The sequence below is a fragment of the Pelodiscus sinensis genome, chromosome 15 (assembly GCF_049634645.1).
Source record: "Pelodiscus sinensis isolate JC-2024 chromosome 15, ASM4963464v1, whole genome shotgun sequence".
In the NCBI taxonomy this organism is placed as follows: domain Eukaryota; kingdom Metazoa; phylum Chordata; order Testudines; family Trionychidae; genus Pelodiscus; species Pelodiscus sinensis.
In genome coordinates, this window is record NC_134725.1 from 17,545,656 (window position 1) to 17,568,745 (window position 23,090).

The 23,090-nt window shown below is 40.3% G+C and overlaps 1 protein-coding gene across 2 annotated transcripts in view; it reads right to left on the reverse strand.

Annotated features, from left to right (window-relative positions):
* Positions 1–10,687: 10,687 nt before the first annotated feature.
* HIRA (histone cell cycle regulator) overlaps positions 10,688–23,090 on the reverse strand; it is a 107,461-nt gene continuing 95,058 nt past the window's right edge. For both annotated transcript variants that reach the window (XM_075898289.1, XM_075898288.1), the window contains 7 exons: positions 21,652–21,813; positions 20,838–20,896; positions 19,628–19,733; positions 17,612–17,734; positions 15,445–15,608; positions 13,322–13,410; positions 10,688–11,663 (listed from right to left, as the gene is read on the reverse strand). In XM_075898289.1, the coding sequence (XP_075754404.1) occupies positions 11,547–11,663; positions 13,322–13,410; positions 15,445–15,608; positions 17,612–17,734; positions 19,628–19,733; positions 20,838–20,896; positions 21,652–21,813 (820 nt within the window). In that variant the 3' untranslated portion in view covers positions 10,688–11,546. The remainder of the gene's footprint in view (positions 11,664–13,321; positions 13,411–15,444; positions 15,609–17,611; positions 17,735–19,627; positions 19,734–20,837; positions 20,897–21,651; positions 21,814–23,090) is intronic.

The window sequence follows — 23,090 nt, forward strand, 5'->3', positions numbered from 1 at the left end:
ATTGTGTGGAGACATCTGTTCCTGTGTGTGGCACAGACCATGCTACAGAGTCTGTCTGATTACCTGAATTCTCTCCAGGTAGATCGCAATCACCCGCCTTGCATGTAACGCATGGAATATGGCTTCCTTGGAGGAGGTATGAGGCTCAGGAAGATAAGCACATAAGTCAATAGGTTCGTTTAAGTGGAAGTCGGATATGACCTTTGGGAGGAACTTAGGGTGAGGCCTGAGTATCATTTTATCTCTGGTATAGGTGGTGAAAGATCAATCTCCCACGAGGGCTGCAATTTCACCTACCCATCTTGATGGTGTTATTGCCACTATGAAAGCTACCTTCATAGATAGGTATTGTGGTGGTTAGTGGATAGTGGCTTGAAGGTAGCCTGGTGAGCATGTGAAGGACCAAGTTCAGGTCCCATGGTGGCACAGGAGAGGCATAGGTTTGGGCGTGTTTCCTGCAGGCCTGTGAGAAACCTTTTCACCACTGGATATGCAAGAGAGAGAAGCCATGCACAGGTTTGTGTAACACCATGACTGCTACTAGGTAGACTTGGACAGAGCTGATGGCGAGACCCTGAAGTCCATGAGATACTCCAGCACAGTAGGTATACAGGATGTAAATTGGGATGTAAATTGCAGTATTGGGATGTAAATTGCATGTCGTGCACCATTGTTGAAAGCATGTCCACTTGTTTTGGTAGGTGCTTCTTGTGGAGGGCTGTCGACCTGTTCAAACAGGTAAGTTCTTCATTCCAGAACAATGGAGAAGAAGCCATGGTTTCAAGATTTTGATGTTCAGATGACATGTCCTGCTGTGGTGCTGCGTCAGGAGGTTCAGCACCGCAGGGAGGGGAATAGGTTGGTCTATGGAGAGGTAGTGTAGGTAAGGGAACCAGGGTTGTCTCGGCCAGGCTGGGGCTATTAAAATTGCTGTGGCCTGTCGGATCAGATCTTGTTGATCACCCTGCGGAGAAGAGGGATTGGTGGAAAGGCATAGAATAGGGGAGCTGTTCAGTGCATGGTGAAGGCATCCCCCTCCAACCTCTTGCCAGTCCTGCATGGGAGCAGAACTTGTGGCATTTGCAGTTGAGGGTGTGCTGTCCATGAGGACACGAATGGTCCTGCCCTTTATTAGAAGAAGAAAATGGGCGCATGTATTGCGAATGACCCTGAGTTCCAGGATGTTGATATGGAAGTGTCTTTCCCATTGGGACCACGTGCCCTGTATTGACCTCGCACCACAATGGGCACCTCAGCCTATAAGTGATGTGTTTATCATTATAGTCAGGGCTTGACAAGCAGCGGTGAGCCCCGCTCGCCAGCTGCATGGTTTGGCGCACTGCACATGCGCAGACCGCGCTGTGCATGCACTGATCATGCTGCGGCGCCGTGCCGAGCTAAAATCTACTCGCCACGGGCGAGTAGATTGCCCTAATTGTCGAGTCCTGGTTATAGTTACTGACAGATCTGGGCGATGGAAGGGTATACCAGCAAGTATTTTTGGTTGGAGAAGTCCATTAGCTGCAAGACTGCAGTACTGGTGGAGGAAGTGAGAGGTGCTTCGCGAGGCTGTGTCAGGTTGGGACAAAGGTGGTTGTGAGCCAATGCTGTAGGCAGCGCATGTGTAGCCTTGGGAATAGGACCATGAAGGTTGTGGCCACTACGTGCCCTGATAATTGGAGGCAGGTCCAGAACATGGAAAAAGGAGTCTGCTTGACTCCCTGAATGAGGTTGCAGCTTGCCTTGAATCTTTGTGGTAACAGATAGGCGCTTGCTGTCACTCAGTCTAGGAGTGTCCTGATAGATTCTGTCTTTTCTGTGGGCTATATAGTGGACTTTTGTATATTGACAGGCAGGCCAAGATGGGAAAAACATTCCTTGGTAGTGGTTGTCATAGTTATAGTTTATTGATGAGTGGGGCCCTTGATAAGACAGTCATCAAGGTAAGAGAAGATGATAATGTTCTACCTTCTGAGGAAGGCTATGACTATGGCTAGTGTCTTGGAGAAGACTCGAGGGGCCGTAGAGACCAAAAGGGAGGACTCTGTCTTGGTAATGGTTTTGACTTACGCTGAATCTGAGAAACCTCCTGTGGGCAGGGTGGATGGTTAGATGAAAATATGCGTCTTGAAGGTTGAGGGTTGGGAACCAGTTCCCTTTGTCCAGTGCAGGTATGATAGTTGCTAGGGTCACCATCCTGCATTTTGTGTTGAGGATGAACTTGTTGAGTTTCCTGAGATCCAGGATTGGTCTTCCTCGATATTCTGTGGGAATGGGTTCTATTGCCCCTAGGGTGAGTAACATTTGCACCTCTGCTTGTAATAGGGGCTCATGAGATGGGTCCCTGAAGAGGGACAAGCTAGGGGGCTGGATAAGGGGCATGGATGTGGAGGGGAATGTGTAACCCGATTTGATAATTTCCAGGACCCATTTGTCTGTAGTGATTTGTGCCCACTGTTGGTAGAAGGGTTTCCGGCGATGACAAAAGGTAGCATTGGAATGCACTGGAACTGTGGGGTGGTCACTCAGATCCCTGACCAAGACTTCAAATTTGTTGCTTGTGTGAGGTCGATTGAGTGGAGGAAGACTGGTTTTGCAGCAAACTCCTCCTGTTTGGGTGTTGCTTAGGCCTCTTGTCATATGGCCTTTGGTGTTGCCTGTAATAGTTATAATTATAGTCCCTTGGCCTTTGGTATGGGGTGTACTTGCGTTTCTTAGTAGGTGGGGTGTACATCCCCAAAGTGTGGAGTGTGGTCCGAGAATCCTTCACTTAAGTGTAGGACCTCGTCTGTCTTAGTGGCAAATAGCTGTTTTCTATCAAAGGGGAGATCCTCTACCTTCGATTGCAATTCTTTTGGGACCCCTGATGACTACAGCCCAAGACCCTATGCATTACAATGGCTGTGGCAGTGGCTCTAGCCACAGTGTCAGCAATATCCATTTCGACCTGGAGGGCTGTTTTTGCTATAGATAAACCCTCATGACGAAAATCTGCTCCTATGCCCACTGCCATAATTAGTTCTTGATGAAAGCAGCGTAGGAGAGTGGGGAGCCCCTTCTGAAATATGAGTGTGCCCCTGAATATGAGACCACTGAGGAGAGTGGTGAAAAAGTTCCTAATCTGAGCGGTGTGCCTGGCTGAGGAGATTTTTGTAACTGCCATGTCTTGCGCAGCACTTTCTTATGCCGAGGTGCAGGAACACTGTCAAATTCAGTCTAACCAGTTTGTTCAGGCATCATACAGGCACTTGTAGGAGCTGGTGGTGGTGGCATATTGTGGCTTTGTGGGTGCCGCTGCCTCAGCAGCACTGACCGGTGCAGTGCGCTTAGGTTCTGACTCTGCTCTTCTGGCTGGTGCAGACTTTCTCTGTGGTGCCGGAGACTGACGGCACCAGGAAACGAGACGCTCTGGGCACCGCTGGAAATCAGCATGCCGGGGAAATCCATGAAGTTTGTGAGCCTTTGCGGGGTGATGAAGCAGTTCTGTCAGCAGGCTTCTGCTGTCCCCATGTGTCCTCAGGTTTGTCTCATGTAGGATGTAGGGACTTCTCCCAGAGGAAGTTTTTAAGCTGCATTTTGCAGTCTTTTGTGGCTCTGGCTGTCATGTTCTGACAGTGAGGGCACTTGTGTACTGCATGAAACTCTCCCAGTCATTTAACACAGGAAGTATGGCCATCAGAAATAGGCATCAAGTCTTGGTATGAGTCACATCTTTTAAACCCGGGGGAACCCGGCATGTTGAAGAAGAAAAGCTGGGGTGGCGGCGCTTGTTTTTTTGGGTTTTTTTAACATTATACGTTGAAGCTAACTATAACTGACTAAGCTTTGAGGAAAAAGTTCTAAACTACTGCCAATAATCTTGATTTTCTCTTAGGAAGAGGAGCACTACTCTGACTCCATCTTCAGCTGAGGACTGTAGGAAAGGAACTGACGGGGCTCATGCCGCATGTGCACTCAACAAACGGCAGGAGCGTGAGATGCTAGGTGCGCAGGCGTAGCGCCTGGGGCAATGCTCACCAAAAATCTCCCATCAGCGGCACAAGGATGCACCGAGACCTGAGTGGAGCACCCTTAGAGACACCACTCACTGAAGAACTAACTGTTCTTTCCTAAGTGAAGTGCTTTCTATTTGTCCTTATTACATTTAATCCTATTTACTGCAAATGATTTCTCCAGTATATCCAGTTACATGTTAGTTTACCATACAGGTTATATGTACAGTATGCAACTCACAATAACATAAATTTGAACATATTTACAGGATATTTAACCAAAATCCACATCATTACTATAATATTTTGCATACCTTCCAAGATTAAATAGGTATTTAAATACCTTTGAAACATACAAAATTAGAAGAGAGCATTTACCTGAACACCTGATAAGAAGAGCGGTAAGTATTATTTTCCTTTTACCCTTGAGGAAATAAGGTCCAAAAGCTAAGTTACCTGTCTAAAGCCTCAAAAGAAAATTTGTTGCAGAGTCAGAGTCTCTGACCTTAATTCAGTTCTGTATTTTTTCCACTGTCTGATCAATTCATTCTTGCATTATTATTGTTGCTTGTTACTGTATTTGTGCTCTGTAATTTAGTATTTCACCATTGATTGACTGTGTGATCTTTAATTATTTTCAGAGCTTTCTTACATTTTATTGTTAAGAAATGCTCAGAACTTTGCAACAAATTTTATTTTGAAAGAAAGACGACTTCTGCTTATTTAAAAGAAATATTGTTTGCAACTAACCATCTACAGTCTAGATAAAAAAGAAGTCAGTCAATCTGTATTTTTTTACAAGTTGGCCCACTTCTATAGCATAGATTATTAATGTTCATATCACCTTTGTCACATTTATTGTACTTTTAGAGTTATATTCAAAGTTAAAAACTGTTGCTTGATTTCCCAAAATATCTTTAGAATCTAAAAATGAAACGGTTGAAAATAACGTTTGAACATATAACTTGAACATACATAAATTTTAATTCTCAAACAACAAATAATTTAACAAAAATGACAGGAAATTTCAGTCAACCCCTGATCAGTAGTCAATTAACAGAACAAAATTGTGATCCAGAAAATTAAAAGTGACATACAGGTACTTGTAAAATTAATTTAATTTTATTCTTTGTTATTTGACAAAATCTTAGTAATTTTAAAATGTAATTACTTTGTCTAATTTTCTTCTCCCACAAAATCTAATTCAGTTCTTTCCTCACTGGTAGCCAGGGTGAATATAGCTCTCAAGTGTTTTCATTTAACATATGCTCAATGTATTCAATATGTTAGGTCCCACATAACTGTAGGGTATTTCCACCCTCCCCCAATTTTTCAACCCAATAATGGATTAATAAAAGCTACTTATGTATTGAAGGTGATAAACTCCAGAAAACAGTCTTAATATATAAAAACATGGCTTGCTTTAGGTCCAAGCTACTTGATAGTCTCTCAAACTACATCTCAAGAACCTTAAAGACTATAGACACTGGGATCAGCAGAAAACCTGCCCTACATCGAAGTTCACCTTTAGTACTGAGTAAGACAAGACCTTTAGCATACACAGGCCTAAGACAACAGATTTGGATGTTACGCAGAATCATTTTCTGATAGATTTCTAGCCTTTAAATTTCCTATTTCTTAACTGTTTCATATATTACCACAGCATGGACCCTGTTCAGATTTTTCTACTTTGCAGGCTATTGTCTTGATTCCTACACTGAAGTCCCATCAAGGAACATTAAGTACACATCTTAAAGTAGGAGAGAATGCATCTTTTCATGAGTTAGCCATTTAATTTTCCACGTTAGTTATAAGGCAAGCTCCAAAAGAATCCCTGAAGAGATCAGAGAGATTTCCAAATGATGCAAAAATAGATAAAAAGAAATGTCACATTTCAATGTATTTTTAATTTGTTATTACATCAATGACTTCCTATAGCAAATACACAGGTACCTATACATTTGTTGTGTGTTGGTTTAATCTGCAAACCTACCTTTTTCACTGAAGTTTCTCATTATGATTCCAGGCACAGATTCCCCAAGTAATCAGCTAGATTGGTGAATGGCAGTTCTCACTGGGCAAATAGCCACCTTCAAAGCTTCCAAGTGTTCAGTCAAAAAATAAAATAAAAAACAAGTGATCTGAAAATAATTAAACTATTTGAAGGAGTACTGGACAGTGAATATTTCTCCTTCCTCACACAAAAAAGCTGCAGAGGAAGAAATCAAGATTGAGAATTGGAACTGGTATATGCGAATGGAATCTATGGGAAAATGCAACAAGCATTTTAAGAAAAAAACACGAATGTTAGTTAAGATTTACAGAAAGCCACCCACTTCCTGCTCTTCAGGCCAGAATTATGGCCATTAAATATTAATAGCTCAGTGAGCAATCTTACAAACATATTAGCAGTGGTTCAAAAAGTGGTTCCAGAATTGCTTTTAAAGAAAACCTATAACAGCAAATAATGGTTTTACCCTTTTTGATTGCATATCATGTATAAATCAGGCCTGAAGGGTTTAATTTCTGCATCCCTTCCCAGCTTGATTTTTTTTAAAGCATAAACATATCAGGATCAGGAATGTCAAATCTACTCTTCCCTGATTTTCCTGGACACCACCTTCTTTAGAGCAGCGGTTTTCAACCTTTTTAGACTACTGTACCTCTTTCAGGAGTCTGATTTGTCTTGTATTATTACCCTCAGTTTCACCTCACTTAAAAATTACTTGCTTTCCAATTCAGCACATTCTACTGAAAATTTATTTTAAAATGATAAAAATTGAAGTAAATAAACTGAAATAAAAATATTGTATTTACATTTCTGTGTATTTAGAGCAGTATAAAGTCATGTTATCTGTACAAAATTTTAGTTTGTACTGATTTCACTAGTGCTTTTTATATAGCTTATTTTAAAATTAGGCAGATTTACAATGGCACATCTATACCACACAGAAAATTTCTGCTCCTGCAGTTGATCTTGTGGTAAATTGAACTCAGAGGGTGCCCCCATTGGCACCTGTACTCCTGCTCCTCTGGAGGAACAAGGGAAGCCGATGGGAGCATGTGTGGACAGCATGGAAACACTATGTAAGATATGTCAACTCCAGCTACGTAATTTACCAGCTTCGACCTTCCAATGTAGTGTAGACCAGGCATACATGAATTGTTTTACCTACTGGAAAACCTGTATGTACTCCCAGTGATACATGTACCCTGGTTGAGAATCACTGCTTTAGAGGACTCAGAGAAATGGAGCAAGAGCTATATTTTACCCCAGAAAATAGATGGTGTTGAATATGAATATTTCTTCCCGCCTCAAAAGAGTATCAGCCAAAATAAAAACTATTTTCCTCTCATTTAATCAGGTTTCACTTACTTGGAATCTGAGATTAAAATTCTACTAGTGCTCCAGTCATCCACAGATTTTCAAGGAAAACTAAGTAGACAAAACCTCAATTTATTCTAAACTAAGAAACAAACAGGAGAGAACTCTTTAGTAAAGCAACAAACTTTAAGCCTTTCAGATTATCTTTATAAAATCATAAAAAACCCAGAGAACAAATTTAATTTTTCTCCTCCTATGCAGGTTTATTTATAACTAAATTTAGATTCTGTTGCGAATGAACCGTCATTAAGAGGCTACTGTGAACAAAGACTCAATGCTGAAATACGTCAAGTCCTCCAGTCCTTCCAGCAGAGATAATAGCTACTAGAAATGGGGATTTCATGAAAAGAGTCAGAAGTGAGCAGATTGCTAACAGTTCAAAGGGTAACTTCATCAAAGCACTGAGAACTGAATTTAAATCCCAAGAGGGAGGGAGATGTCTAACATTACATAAGAGATTCATAAACCATTTGTAAATCTTAACATTGCAGAGTGAGCAAATACCAAGTTTTGTAGCAGAGAATGGAATGCTAGGTGAACTTTAGTGGAACCGAAAGAAAGTCCTGCTTTCTTCAGAGTAAGTATCCTAACAGCTCAGAGATGGGAAAATGAATAGAAGACAACCTACACTGAGCAACCCAGCAGAAAAACCTTTTCCATTCCCTAAAGATAAATCTTTCTGGTAGCATTTTTTCTACTATTCAGTAGAACCTCCTGAATCTCTGTGGACCAAGAAGATTATGCAAGGACAGAAGATCAATGGCTGGTCAGGAGAAGAAAGTAAGGAAACCAAACCCATCTCAGATAGGTTGATTCAATCAAGGTAACTGTAGCTTCATCCTGATTGATTTTGTTTAGGATGCTGAGGATCAAGTGACAGTGGCAGAAATGAGTCTAGGAGATTCTTGGAGAAGAGAAAGGCAACCCTATAAAGAAGCAACACAAGCTTCCCTTTGAACAGAATTGCTCACATTTCCGATTGGATGTGGTGGCAAAAAAAATCTGTTTTCAGAAATCCCCAGGTAAGAAATATCTAAGTACAGATTTGTCTAGCTCCCACTTATGATCCTGAGTGAAGTGCCTGCAGAGATTGTCAGCTATGGTGTTTTGGAGAACAGGTAGGTAGGCTGCCAAGATCAGGACATCACGGCCTATTCATGAGTCCCAAAATGTCTTGGCCTTAGCATACAGGAAAGGGGGTCTCACTCCCTCTTGACAAATTATATAGTTTACTCTGTCCCTATTGTCTGTCATTGTGTGTGTTGCCATTGAATAACGTTAGATCATGGAAAGGGAGGTTCTATACATCATGGAAATCTTGAGAAGTGAAGCTACGATGTCCTGTGCATTACTAAAACTATACCACTGAAACAAGCTGCCGTATCAGCCATAACAGAGAAACTTACAGCATTGTTCCAGCCAAGAGCTTCTCTTCTGCAATGACTTAAAACCGTTCTTGTATTCTTTTAGCAGATATTCAATAAAAGAGCTAAAAACTTTGTATATTAATGTGATTATATTTTGCCCGTCACCAGACTGTCACCAGAACTGTAGAGTAACAGAAAAGTAAGGTTCAAATTTTTGTGGTCTTGTTATTAGATGCAGTCTTTGAATGGTATTGTCTACCATGCTCATTCACTGAATTCAGTGTGGGGTGGGAAGAAAAAAATCGTAAGCCCCTACCTGTGACATACCTTTTCACTGTTTTTTAGAGTTTGGGGATATAGAAGTAGCAGTGTGCTAGATGGAGGTGGCAGATTTTAACAGTGCTTAATTTATAGGGAGGGTTACTCATGCTGACAATGGTGTATACAAGATGTCGAGCAATTTGTGCTGTGTCACCTGCACTTCTTCAAATGTGATATGAAGGATGTCTGCTGACTTCATCATCAGATCTTGAAACTATTTGAAATTATCAGTATGAAACATTGGGTGGAATGTGTGAGAACCTCAAATGGGGAAGTAGAGGAAATATTAGAATATGGAGTAATTTCCTCGTTAGTTCTCCTTTCCTGGTCCTCGAATATATCCCTGTTCCTTGGAGTCAAGTATCAGAGGGGTTGTCGTGTTCGTCTGAATCTGCAAAAGCGGTGAGGAGTCTTGTGGCACCTTATAGGCTAACTGAACTGTGGGCGCATAAGCTTTAGTGGGCAAAGACCCACTTTGTCAGATGCCTGCATCTAACGAAGTGGGTCTTTGCCCACAAAAGCTTATGCTCCCACACTTCGGTTAGTCTATAACAGTGGTCCCCAACCTGTGGTGGTGGCCGGGCGCCAGGGGACGGGGGCGGGGCCCCCCCATAGCCGCGCGCCTCCCCCCATAGCTGCGCCCGGGGCCGGCGCCCCCCCCTCCTCCAAGTGCCCGGGGCCAGCCCCCGCTCCCCCCCAAGCTCCGTGCGCCCGGGGCTGGCGCCCCCTCCCCTCCAAGCTCTGCATGCCGGGGGCCGGCGCCCCCCCTCCAAGCGCCGGGGGCCGGTGTCGGCGCCGGTGCCCCCCCCAAGCGCCGCGCGCCCGGGGCCAGCGCCCCCCCCCTCCTCCAAGTGGCCGGGGCCGGCGCCCCCCGCCCCAAGTGCCACGCGCCTGGGGCCAGGCCAGCCCCGAGCACATGGCGGGCGCACACGAATGCCCCATGTTGGGGACCACGGGTCTATAAGGTGCCACAGGACTCCTTGCCGCCATTCGTTGGAGATTGTTTAGGAGAAACAGAAGGAGCTGAAGAATGTTGCCTAGCATAATCCACATGAGTAGTGTGCTCTTCAGAAAAGAGTTGCTGGCAGATAGCCCAGAAAAGACTCAGTCTCCTCAGAAATAAGCGGGGCTATCTCTGAGAATCTCAACTCTTGCAGTATTGAGTGAGCCAACAGTGACCTGATGAGTCCCATCCATAGAGGTGTGAGGTTCTAATTGCACAGGTAATCTAAATACGTATGAGGGAGTAGAAGATGAAGAGCATACTGTCTTCTTAGTCAAGTGCTTAGAACTGGTAGTATCTTGCCCATATATCCTTGGTATGAGACACAAGGATGCATATGCTGCATGTGCAAACCAGATATTGCCAATGAAATCTTCCAATTGAAGGTGAGCATGCACACTTCAAGTAGAGTACCCACAGGGACACTACTTGAAATAGTAGTAGTTACAAAAAGAAGATTCTGGATCACTCCAGTAAAATCAGTGTTAACATGAACTTCTCTCGCACTTGGAGAGAAAAGATTCACCCAGAGAAATTAGTTCAATATTGATTTCTATGCATGTTTAACATGATTAAAACCTGTATTACTGTTCAATGCTGCTACAAGAAGCACGTGATTATCAGAGCAAGACCATACTTTTTTTTAATCCAATGCAGTGTTCATTTATTTTTGTACATACAAAAAGAGCTGCTCCCTTTTGATTTCCCCCACCCCCAAAAATCTCTCCTTTACAAACAGTTAAAAATTAAAAACCAGATGACAACATGTTAATTTTGGTACAATTATTTAGCAATATAGCTGTCATAATTAGGAGTTAAATTTCCTACAAGGTAACTTGTAGGGAAATCCTGATTATTGGCCAAATAAAATTTCATATTACAAGTTAGCAAATTCTAGTACAAAAATAGTCCTTGTGTTAGAACAGCCTCTTATAATTATATTCACAGGTTTGAGTCTATTGGCTGCATAATACCTTAATATTTTATGACATTTCTTTTTATATGGCTCATTCATCTAATACACTATAGTGTTGAGCCTTGATCAATCCTCAGGCAAAAAACCCTTAACAGGGTTAATATGCTGCTCAGTGTACTTTGAAGTACTGTGCTTTTCACAGGACATCCAAAAATCCCCAAACTGTTCTCAGCTAGTCTCCTTGATATTACAATGAGATCCAGATGTAAAAGTACCCCCCAGAAGTAAAGATCCACAACCTTCTGTAGGAACACAAGACACAGCTTTGATGTTCAAATTCCACTTGGAAAACAGGTCCCACACCTCCACTCATTTGCACCTATGCCTTGTGATCTTCTTGAGAAACTAAATCTTATCACTCATGAAACATGTGGGGCCATTCTTGTATTGCTCCTTTCAGGAGTATCCCATTCTGTCAGGGCTCTCTCCTCTTCTGTCTCTGGCTAATGCTGTTCAGCAGTTTTCCTTAGACCAGGCCCTTCAGGGAAAATCTGGGGAAATACTATTTGTCTCTTAAGATGTCTAGCTGCTCTTGATATTCTGTGAAAAGTCTCTGGAAACGGAGGTTCTGTCCAATGACAGGAAGCAGTTCTTTCAGTAGCTCTCTCTTCCGTAAACCCTGCACAAAAATGTCAAAAATCCTCAAATTTATTTTATATCATTTATATAGGCACTTGATACAGTGTGGCCTCTATATTACAGAGCTATTTATTTGGTGTCACTTCTTGTTATTTAGATGTCAAAAGTAATAATAATAAAATCATTGGGAGTTCTTGTTGCTGCCTCCATGTTCTTGTTGCTGCCTCCATGCGGTGACAGAAAGGGCACATGTTGCCATTTCATAGCAGCCCTTTCAAAGGTATATACCTGGTGAATGGAGAGCATAAAAGGTGCAATCTATTCCATCTAATAGGTATGTAAGACAGCAATGAAGTGGAGATAATGGAATTGTTAAGTGCTTGTAGCCAGTGCCAGAGAGAATAAAGATGGTTATTTAGATAATGGAAAGGATGGATTAGGTATCAAATGGAAGGGATTCCACAGTGGTCTTTGGGGATGGCTTGCTTGCTATGCAATTTGCAGTATATTTGATCCTAAAAGGACTATCAATCTTCCCAACAGTTTAAAAGTTACACAAATTAAGGAGAAATGTCTTCTTCCTTAACAACAGTGGCTGCACAAGACTTGGCTCATTTGATTTACTTACTACTTTGTGAATGAGAATCATGTTGACACAGTTTTAGAAACAGCACTTATGTTAAGCAAAAACACTCCTTTTTTTAAAAAAAATAGAACCCCTCAACAATGACAAGAAAGCCTTAGTAGTGGACTTTTAAAAGTAAATGAAAATTACCAATTTAAAAGTCTCAGAAGGGCAGCCGTGTTAGTTTGTAACTTTAAAAACAACTTTTAAAAATGAGTCTACCTGTGGCACCTTAGAGACTTATCTATCTATCTTTGTGTGTATATATATGTATCATGAGCTTTTGTGGGCTATTTGTCTCTCAAAAGGTCTTGGTGTTCTTCATATGCGTTTTGCCCACGAAAGCTCATGATACTATATATCGGGATGGACAATAATTTTCGCAAGGGGGTCACTTAATGAATTTTGGTATGTGGTCACAGGCGGGCTCCTACCCCAGAAGAGGGGGGAGCCTGGAGTGCTAAGGGCAGAGCTGGGAACTAGCTTCCGACAGAATTGTCTGGGACCTCTGGGTTTGAATTAAAAATACATCAAAGGGCTTGCAGCTCCTGGCCACGCTGCTACCACATTGCTGAGCAGCCACTTAGGATTTCTGTGGTCATTTAAAGGATTCATGGCTCTGGCCTTTGCCAGGGTAGCACTATGATCTGGAACTATTTAAATAGGATCCTGCTACCTGAGCCACTGCCAGGAAATTTGGTGGCATGGGCAGCAGGATATAAATACAGAATAGTATTAGTCTGCAGGTTGGATCAAAGTGTTAGGCAGGCTGGATCTGGCTCCTGGGGCCACATCTTGCCCAGCCCTGATATAGATACAGATACAGATATAGATATAGATATGTCTGTAAGTTACCACAGATCTACTTGTTGTTTTTAAAAGTTATCTGAACATTTCAAAGGATAGATCAAATTTTGGATTCTCCACTTTGGCAGGGTATTTTTAAATGTTACCAAAAGAAACTATGAGAAATAATGTAAAGTACATTCAATAGTTTAAATTAAAGCTGCTTAGTTTATACACAAAAGGAGTATCTCCTATACTATATTTAAGCAATAAAAACCAGCATTTACCACTACTGTTGATTCCCATTGACTTCCAGTTGAGTAATGGACTGGACCCAGTAAATCCTTGCATAATTCTCGCAGGCGATATTCAAACCCTGAGGATGATCAGAAATAAAATTGCATTCATAAACACCCACTACACAATATAAATAGCATGCAAGTTAAGATAATTACAAGTATCTAGACAAGAACAACCTAAGGGAAAACCAATATGATTTCTGTAAAGATAAATTGTTCCTCCCTAACCAGCAAGAATTCTTCTAAACACTAAAATAGAGTATAAAGATAGGCTGGTGGGTTTATTCTAGACTTCAAAAAAGTTTTATCAGTAATTCTCCACAAAAAGGCTGTTAAAAGTGATGTACAAAGGAAAAAAATAAATATCACATTGTTTATTATAAATACAATCCTAAAGACACAACTTCCAAGCCATCCTTCCTAAAATTCTACTTGTTTTTTTATATTACACATGTCTTGTGTGTCCTGGTAGATTCTAATAATACAGAAAGCTAAGTAATTAAAAGAATTAAATTTTAGTAGGACTATTTAAAACTTGGTTTCTTTGTTTAACACTAATTTAATGCCAATACTTAAAACAGCTTGGAAAAAGGATGCCATTGATAAAGACTCAACATTCTCTGCCTGTTGTAGATAGGTCAGAGTGTTTACAATAATCTTGCTTCCAGATCCACACTAAGAGATCCTTCAGCAAAACTAAGAAAGACCAGATTCAACATTCTTTTTATTTATATGATAAAAAAGCAAGACAAACACCATAAAAAAACACTCTCAAAAACTTTTCAATCCAACTTTACATCAGAAAGCAGCAAAAAAGATCAGCAGCCCAATTTTTAAAGAAATCTTTTGCAAGGACACTTAAGGTAACTTGGTATGTGAGGTAAAGTTTTGAGAGTTAAAAAATTGGTAAAATTGGCTAGGAATTAGGAATCTATGTAAGAATAAATAAGATCAATATGAGGACTGATATCTTTCAACATTTATTAATTTGGAAGAATGGGTAAACAATGATGTGGCATAAAGCACTGATATCAAAATTGAATTTACAGAGTAGATTTAATGTAGCACATATCTTTCAATTTGCCAGTTAAGTTATACTCTGAATTAGAAAAGTAAGTATCATTATGGACATACCAAGAATTAAATATTAAACTTGGGTAAGGAGGGGCTGAAAGAACCACATTTACTTAGAGAAGTATAATCTAGTGCACTGAATTTGGGACTGACACACAAAAACTCTGGAATCTGATTCTAAATTTGCCAGTAATTGAGTAATTCAGTGTGTGGCTGTAGATGAGCCACTTAATCTCAGACAGTTTTCCCATATTTAAAATGGTTATGTGGGTGAGGAGAAAATCCAATATAGAAGAGAATAAGATAATGAAGACCATTTAATTTGCAACATAGACAAGTGAATGTATGCTAAAGAATTGTGAAATCTGAAAGGGACAGAGAAGGCCAATTAGTTAACCATATTTAACAATATAGGAAAAATTGTATTAAAAAATAAATTCAAAAATTGGAATTGAACAACATGGAAAGTTATACCCCCGTTGCTTTTGCACAAACAAAAAACATGTAACTCACTGCTGCATACTAGTACATTGACTAGATTAGCAGAATTTTTCCTTTAAATTTAGACATTGACAGGAATATGAGTAGAACTTCTGCAGCTATATTAGCTATGGCAAAAGTCGCAAAGGGTTAATAATTCCTCTGCTTCAGGACAAAATGTGATCACCTACTGAATCAGAAATAAATTTTCCTCATGGTGCAGTATTGAAAATTACATGTTTTATGGGAGAGTTGCACCTTCCTTTGCAGCATACAGTAGTGGTTGCTATTATAAAGACATTATATAGATCTTGATAGATTATTTGAGTATTAAGCTATAAGCATTTCTATTCTTATATCTAGAAATGGTACGTCTCCTCGCAATACACTGTTTATATTCAACATACAAGCAAAGAAGGCTCCACTATGGACCACCTTTAGAAACAAAGCTGATTTTTTGTGTTTAATAACCAAAGAGATGCCAAACAAAAGGACATTAGAATAATCACATACAAAATGAGACCTGCAAAGAAAGAGCATTGCATACCATAGCTCACCTTCATTAACTAGGTACCGTGCATAGATGAGGAGCCAATGGCGGTATTCGTAACTGGATTGTAATATAAGTGCTGCTGCTATCTGATTCTCCAGGTAAGCCAGTGTTGCTTCCTGTTGTACTAAATGAGGCATGGAAAACAGTCTTGCAGCTTGCCTTCCTGAACTATAAACCAAACATGTAAAAAGTCAGAGATCAATTGGAAAAAACTTCCCCTGGTGCAAAAGCCATTCTTCTAGTCTTTCACATATCAAAAGTATTTGGTACTTTTCCAGTTTGAATCAAAGGTAGCACTGCCTATAAATCTTCTGAACTTCTCTCAGATAGAAAAGTCCTAGAACCTATCTACATTGGCATCAGGCCTAGACAACCCACCAGGGCATTAGGCTCAGTGATCCCCCATTCACTTTGGCTTTTCCATCTAGGGAACAGCAATCGATAGGTGCCTTGAAAAATCATTCACTCAGTTTGATCATACGGACTCTAGATTTTATAATACAGTACTGTATTGGTCACTTGTTCCTTGTCACTCATCCCTCTCCAACCACTGAAACCTCTCAGGTGCCCAACTCCACTCTCTCTTGCCCACTGGGGTTCTTCACCAGCTCCTCAAATACCTCTCTCCTTTCTCCTCTCCACCCCATAACCCTTTCTTCTTGCCCACTTCAGTCCTAAAAATGTACCATTGACCTCCACCACAGCAAAGGTCAGTTTACACAGTTTCATTTATATTACAAAATCAAACCTGTAACCAAATGAACAAAATTTAGCTGCCACAGTAAGTTCCTAGCATCATCCTGATCCCACTTTGCTCTTGTGCTGCATCCCTTTTGTCCTTCATCTGTTTTTTTTCTCTTTAATGTTATAAGCTCTTCAGGATAGGGCTGTCTTCCCTATGTTTAAATAGCCCCTCAGGAAACTAAGGCTGTGTCTAGACTCGAGGGTTTTTTCGAAAAAAGTAGCCTTTTTTCGAAAAAACTTCTCTTGCATCTAGAGTACAGCCGCGTTCTTTCGAAATTAAATTGAAAGAACACGGCTTTTCTTTCGATGGCAGAAAACCTAATTTCACGAGGAAGAACGCCTTTTTTCGAAAGTGCTCTTTCAAAAAAAGGCGTTCTTGAATGCAAACAGGGCTTTTTCGAAAGAGAGCATCCAGACTGCCTGGGTGCTCTCTTTCGAAAAAGCGGCTTGCTTTTTCGAAAGTACTGCTTGCAGTCTAGACGCTCTTTTTCGAAAGATACTTCAAAAAAGCCTCTTTTGAAAGAGGCTTGCAGTCTAGATGTAGCCTAAATGAAGGCTAGTTTTATAATTCATCTTTATACAAGGCTGGACATTTTTTTGAAGGTAACTACAATATTCTAATAAAATTACTTTTTGAAGCAATGAAAACTTCTTTACAAACTTTAACTAATTTTTCATGTGGATATTTTCTTTTTTTACAAAATATATTCAAACTGTTATTTCCATTCTTTCTATTTTTAAACCCAAATTTTCTTGACTTCTTTTTAAAGGAAAGAAGGAAATTTAAATCCCATTTCCTTCTTACAGCCCCTCTCATTTGGACATACACATTAGAAAAATAAAATAAAACTAGGCTATGTAGGAGCATATACATTAGAATCCAGGGATGTAAGCAGCAGATGAAGATGAGCTACTGAGCTATCTAAGGAAACCTCCACTGGCTCTTGCTTTTCTCTGGTGATATGACCAGAAATCACTTGCTGCATATATTTAACTAATAACCACCCAATCTTCCTTAAAATACTTAAAAGAGTGTACAGATAAAAGCCAACTAAGAAGAACCGAATAAGCCAAAATTGAAGCTTGTAGGCCAAATCACTTTTGCAACATGTTCAATAATTTAGCCATAAAATCACACTGCAACGTTTAAGAAATCCAGTTTAAATAACAAAGTGATACTCTATAAATACAAATGAGAAACACTGCACTAACAGGTAAGGAAGACTAATAAAAGTAGCATTATTAAGCATAGTGTGCAGCCACCTTCATACCACCCAAATATTCCCTGAGCTAAACAGATACAAAGTTACAAAAACAGAAAGCTTAAACAGAAGTTAACTCCAGACAATTCAGTTGACTCTTTGTGAAGCAAAAACAGACCACTGGGCTGATCAATGAACACAAATAAAATGCCTAAAAATGCATACTTTGATGTCCGTCCCTGTATTATGGCTAAAGGTCCTGAACACAGCATGGCTTCTTGTGATGGTAAACTATTCCTGTAGTCTGCACATTGTGCTAAGGAGTCCTGTTTATCAGAGACAAGATTCCTGGGAGGAGGGAGGAAAAAAAACACAACATATTGAATAGTGGATCAGCTGGCAGATGACTGTTCTATTCTGTTTTATACTCTATTTGCATTTTCACCATGAAAATTTTATTAAAGCTAATATTAAAATTAGATCTAAAACACAGGTTAAGAAAGAATGTCTGTATATCTTGGTATAGTGTTTAAATGATCTAAAAATACAAAGACTGGTTCCAAAGTCATACAATATATATAATATATAATCAACAATAACCCCAATTTAGATTAATAAATGTAATGATACACACTGGTGCAATATAGAAGGCTTTGGGCCAAACCCTGCTCACTTTATTTACTCACAAGGCCCATTGAAGTTAATAGGATTAACCACATAGCCTAAAAAGGATTGGACTTGAGGTCTGGAAAGTATAAGAGAAAATCCACTGCTCCTTTTACAGGTTGCCATACTTGGAAATGGCATACTGGAAACAAAAATTTACATCCATGGTAGGATCAAGGCCATATAGAAACAAAGCATTATTTTCTCATCAGGAAATTAACTTTAGTCCAAATCCTTCCATATACTAGATGTACTCTCAGATTGCGAAACAGGCATTTTGGCACTTTCCCTTAAGCTGAGACTATGATGCCTCCTTCATACCGATAGGACAGTTGACAGCTACAGCTCCTTCTTCCTACATGAGTTTGACAGTCTGGGGAATTGGTTGCTCACATGAATGTCACCTGTATCCTTACTAGACAACTAAGATTAAACAATGGCACTAATAGTTACAGTAATCTTGATTATTTCATGATGATTACTTTGAGCTGGTGATATTCTTTTACATCAGTCTGAAGATATGGCACAAACAGAAAAGTGACAGGAAATTTAGTTATGGCTGAGATTCCAGCCTCCAATTTTCACTGTTTTAACTGGAGAGAAAAAGATAGCAGGTTTTAAACGTAGGGTCACAACCTTACCTTTGAATAGTATCAAGGCCAAAACAGATATAAACTAGAGCCAGACAGTAAAAATTAGATTTTATCTAGAGTGTTTTCCCTTGAATTTATTTAAAGAATGATCCCATAATCTAAACATACAAACTACCCTGGAAATATTAGAGAGCATCCAAGTTTTCTGACTGCTATTCCAGATTAATTTTTTCCAGAAACTATTACCTTTTACATTCAGAACTCATGAATGTCTGAATAACCCACCTGTTTTAAATGCATGTCAGCTTGCAGGCAACGATAAGCAACTTATGACAAATCAGAGTATAAATGTAAGGAAATAAATTTCTGTTTAAGCTTCTAACTTACAAGGTTTATTTTAACCAATACCAAATTATAAAAACAAGAAAAGGACAGGTCTAGTCATCTATGTACTAGTACAGGTTGGACTTCTATGGTCTGGCACCCTCAGGACCTGACCAGTCCCAAAGGAGGGAGTTTGCTGGACCAGGGGAAGTCAGCCTCTCTGGTAACAGACTCTGGGCTCTCCTGGAATCTATCAGCAAATCGCTAAGCTCCCCTGGCTCTCAGCCACAGGACCCCAGCTCCTCAGCCAGCCCTGTGGCCACAAGGGCTCCATATCCAACCATGGGGACACCGGGTTCTTCTTCCCTTGGCCGCTGGAGCTCCGTGGCCCTGAGGCTGCCCTGGGGCCCCAAGACTCTACTGCCGAGAGCTGGGGCTCTCTGGTCCAGGGGCTCTCTAGATCAGCAATATCCATGGTTCTGCCAGACCAAAAATGTTGCTGGACCAGAGGGGTTCAACTATACATGTGGAGCAAAGTAGCAGACAAGCGCAGAGTGTGTTCCTGTTCAGGTTAATTTTCAGAGTATAGAATTACGGGGCAGTCAATCAGAACTGGAATGCTAACACAGCCAACTTTATACAAGACTATACAACTTACCATGCAGAAAGAGAAGGATTAAAACAATATGCCTTTCCATCAGACAGGCTCATTACTGGTATACCATGTTGAGTCAACAAAATTTGAGAGACAGATGTATCACTTCCTACAGAGTAAAACAGATCTCATGATTTCCTCTAAAGTAACCATTACATAACATTTAAAATTCAACACATTTAAAGTGCTGTACACCTATTAATTAATCCTTGCAACCACCCTTCTGAAGCAGATGGGATATTTTACTGACAGGGAAGAGGAGGCAAAGAGATGAAAGCAAGTCAGAAGCAAAGCTGGACTTAGAGCTCTCAGCACTGAGCTCAACATACTATTACATGTGCCATTTCTTTGTAACTATTATAATGTGATCTTGAACATAAATCAATGGTTGGTTAAAATGGAAATATTTGCAGTATCTCAGGGCAAAGTAGTTGCCTCTTTATTTTTTCTGTCTTTAAAAATAAACTTTTCACTTTACATATAGTTCCATGTCAATCTCCTAAGAAACTATGCTTGGGAAGGTGTGGTATCAAAGATAAACATCCTATAAAACTAAGATATTCATTGTTTCCTGTTCACCAACATGTTCTGATTCTACTGTTCAACAAAGCATGTTTTGCATACAGGACCAATTGACCAGGACTTGATAGCTGTCTGTCTGAGAAAACTTCTGCGGTTTGCTGGGTTTATATACCACATACACGCGCACAAATATTTCTCAAATTTCTCTTGATTAGTACTACTAAGACTAAAATACAAATAGGGAGCCAGTGTGTTTCTTGTAACACTTTTTTTTTTTTTTTTGGCAAGGACAAAATAGATGTGTTAAATGGAGAGAATTGCTGATCAATAGTTTTAAATAGCTGATTATATTCAAGATATGCACCATGGACTGCAATAGTTGTTACAGGATTTATATACCAGGTTAGAAAGTATTTCATGATACATCTACAATGCTTAATTTCAACATTTAAGAATAAAATTACAGGCTCCTAAAGAGACTGCTATCTCCTTATATTTTTATCTTGATTATTTCTGTGGTAATGAAACATTATCCAGTTATTTCCATTTAATACCCAACTACACACAGAAGAAAACCTATTTATTTTTTCTTTATGAGGTAGGTAGAATTCTAGTACATTCATTAATGGCTAAACATAGTACAAGACAGCAAAAAGGCTAAGGTTGGCAGGTAAATTTTCTCTTTCATTACCTGCTAATATTGTTTGTAGAGACTCGTCTTTGACAACTGCTGACTGTTTATGAACATCCCTAAAGGGAAAGAAGAGGAGTGGGGGGATCTATACATTAAAAAGAAATGAATACTCCAATCATATAACAAACCAGTTTCTAAAATGTTCCTGATTAAAATTTGTAATTTAGTATTCTCGTCATTATTTCGACAACACAATTTTGGCAGCCATAAGAAACAAATTAGCAAAGAAGAGCTGTATACACCTCTGCTTCAAAAAACAATTATAACCAGCATTATTTTCACATCTGTAGTGCTTTGTGTTAGAAAATTTCATCACATTTTGCAAACATTAAGCCACAGTAGCAGAGTTGGGAACTAAACCCATGTCTTCTGACTACTAGGCCCATACTCTAGCCATTAAATAACACTCTTTCAAATTTCAATGTTGGTTTACTAAAATTAAGATTTGAATGATTTCTATGTTTCCTTTTTTCCCTAAATTCTACAGACTAAGATCATGCTTTCCTAGGAGATGGCACAAACAAATAACTATCGGTAGGATAAACTATCTACTTCCTAGGGTGACATTCACCTATGTGGAGTTCCACTTAAATCTGTAAGAGACAGCAGGCAGGACACCTCTCCACAGGGATGAATTTCACTTCCACAAAAGAGACTAGATCAAAAGTGAACCTGTTTTGATGCAGAGCACCAACAGGCACACACCAATTAAAAAAACCTATCAGCCCCAATCAAAGTAATTATCTGAAGCACAAAAATAACCAGTCAAACATACTCATTGGTAGTCATGGCAACATAAATTAGTACTCACCAAACAGACAGTGTAGCAATTGTGGTGAGAGCCATGACATAGGAACCTGTGCAATGTAAAGCAGAGACAGGCGAATGCAATATAATGGGTGGGAGAAGGCGACGCCCACAAGCTGAAAATACAGATAAGGTCCTCTTCTCACAGGCTACACTCACCACATCACTGAAAATGATCAAAAGGAAACATTAAAACTCAATTAAACAAAAAAGACATGATCTCGTGTGTTATCATACAACCTGAAGGAGATCCTACTGGTAATTGTGACGGACAAAAAACTGGATTCTAAATTCAAGTCTGCAGATGGAGGAGAATACAACATATCAGTGGGGAAGGAAAGAAGGAGTGCCTGTCAGAATAAGCTTAAACATACTGGCCATATGAAGGAGAGAGGTTTTTTGTTGTTGTTTTTTGTTTTTGTTTTTTTAAACAAGATTGTTTACACACACATAAGAATGTATGGCCTATCAAGACAGTGGAATGGTAATGCTTTCTTTAGAAGGTAGGGAGGAAACTATGTACTGCAAAACCACTGCAGAGGTGAAAGCAGGGAATTTCTAAGTCACAAAATATAAAAGAACCTTTCATGGTGATCTGAGGAGAAGAGGTTACTTACCTCGTAACTGTAGTTCTTCGATATGTGTTGCTCATGTCCATTCCGATTAGGTGTACGCGCGCCGCGTGCACGGATTCCAGAGCTTTTTTCCCTTAGCAGTACCCATAGGGCCAGCAGGGAGCCCCCTGGAGTGGAGCCAGTATACTGGTGCATATATACCCCTGCTGGTCCTCCCACCCCTCAGTTCCTTCTTGCCGGCTCCTTCCGACACGGGGAGGTGGGTGGGATGCAGAATGGACAGGAGCAACACATCTCGAAGAACTACAGTTACGAGGTAAGTAACCTCTTCTTCTTCTCTGAGTGCTTGCTCATGTCCATTCTGATTAGGTGAGTCCCTAGCCGTGTCCCCCCTCCGGAGGCGGGGTCAGAAGGTGACTAACTATTATCTTATCATTCTGCAGAACACAGAACTGCCGTCCCGACAGCAGCATCCTCCCTGGCCAGCTGCGTGATTGCATAATGCTCTGCAAAGGTGTGCACTGATGACCAGGTTGCTGCCCTGCAGATCTCCAGGATCGGCACGCAGGCCAGGAACGCCGCTGACGTCGCCCGGGCTCTAGTGGAATGTGCTGTTATGCGCGGCGGTGGTTTACCCGCGCCCTCGAAGCACAGTCGAATACAGGAAGTAATCCACGAGGATATACACTGCGTTGAGACTGGCTGACCATACATCCTTTCTGCCACTGAAATAAACAGTTGATTTAACTTACGAAACTCTCGTGTCCTATCTATATAAAAAGCCAACGCCCTCCTAACGTCCAGGCAGTGCAGAGCCTGTTCCCTGGGCGACGCGTGTGGCTTAGGGTAAAACACTGGCAGGTAAATA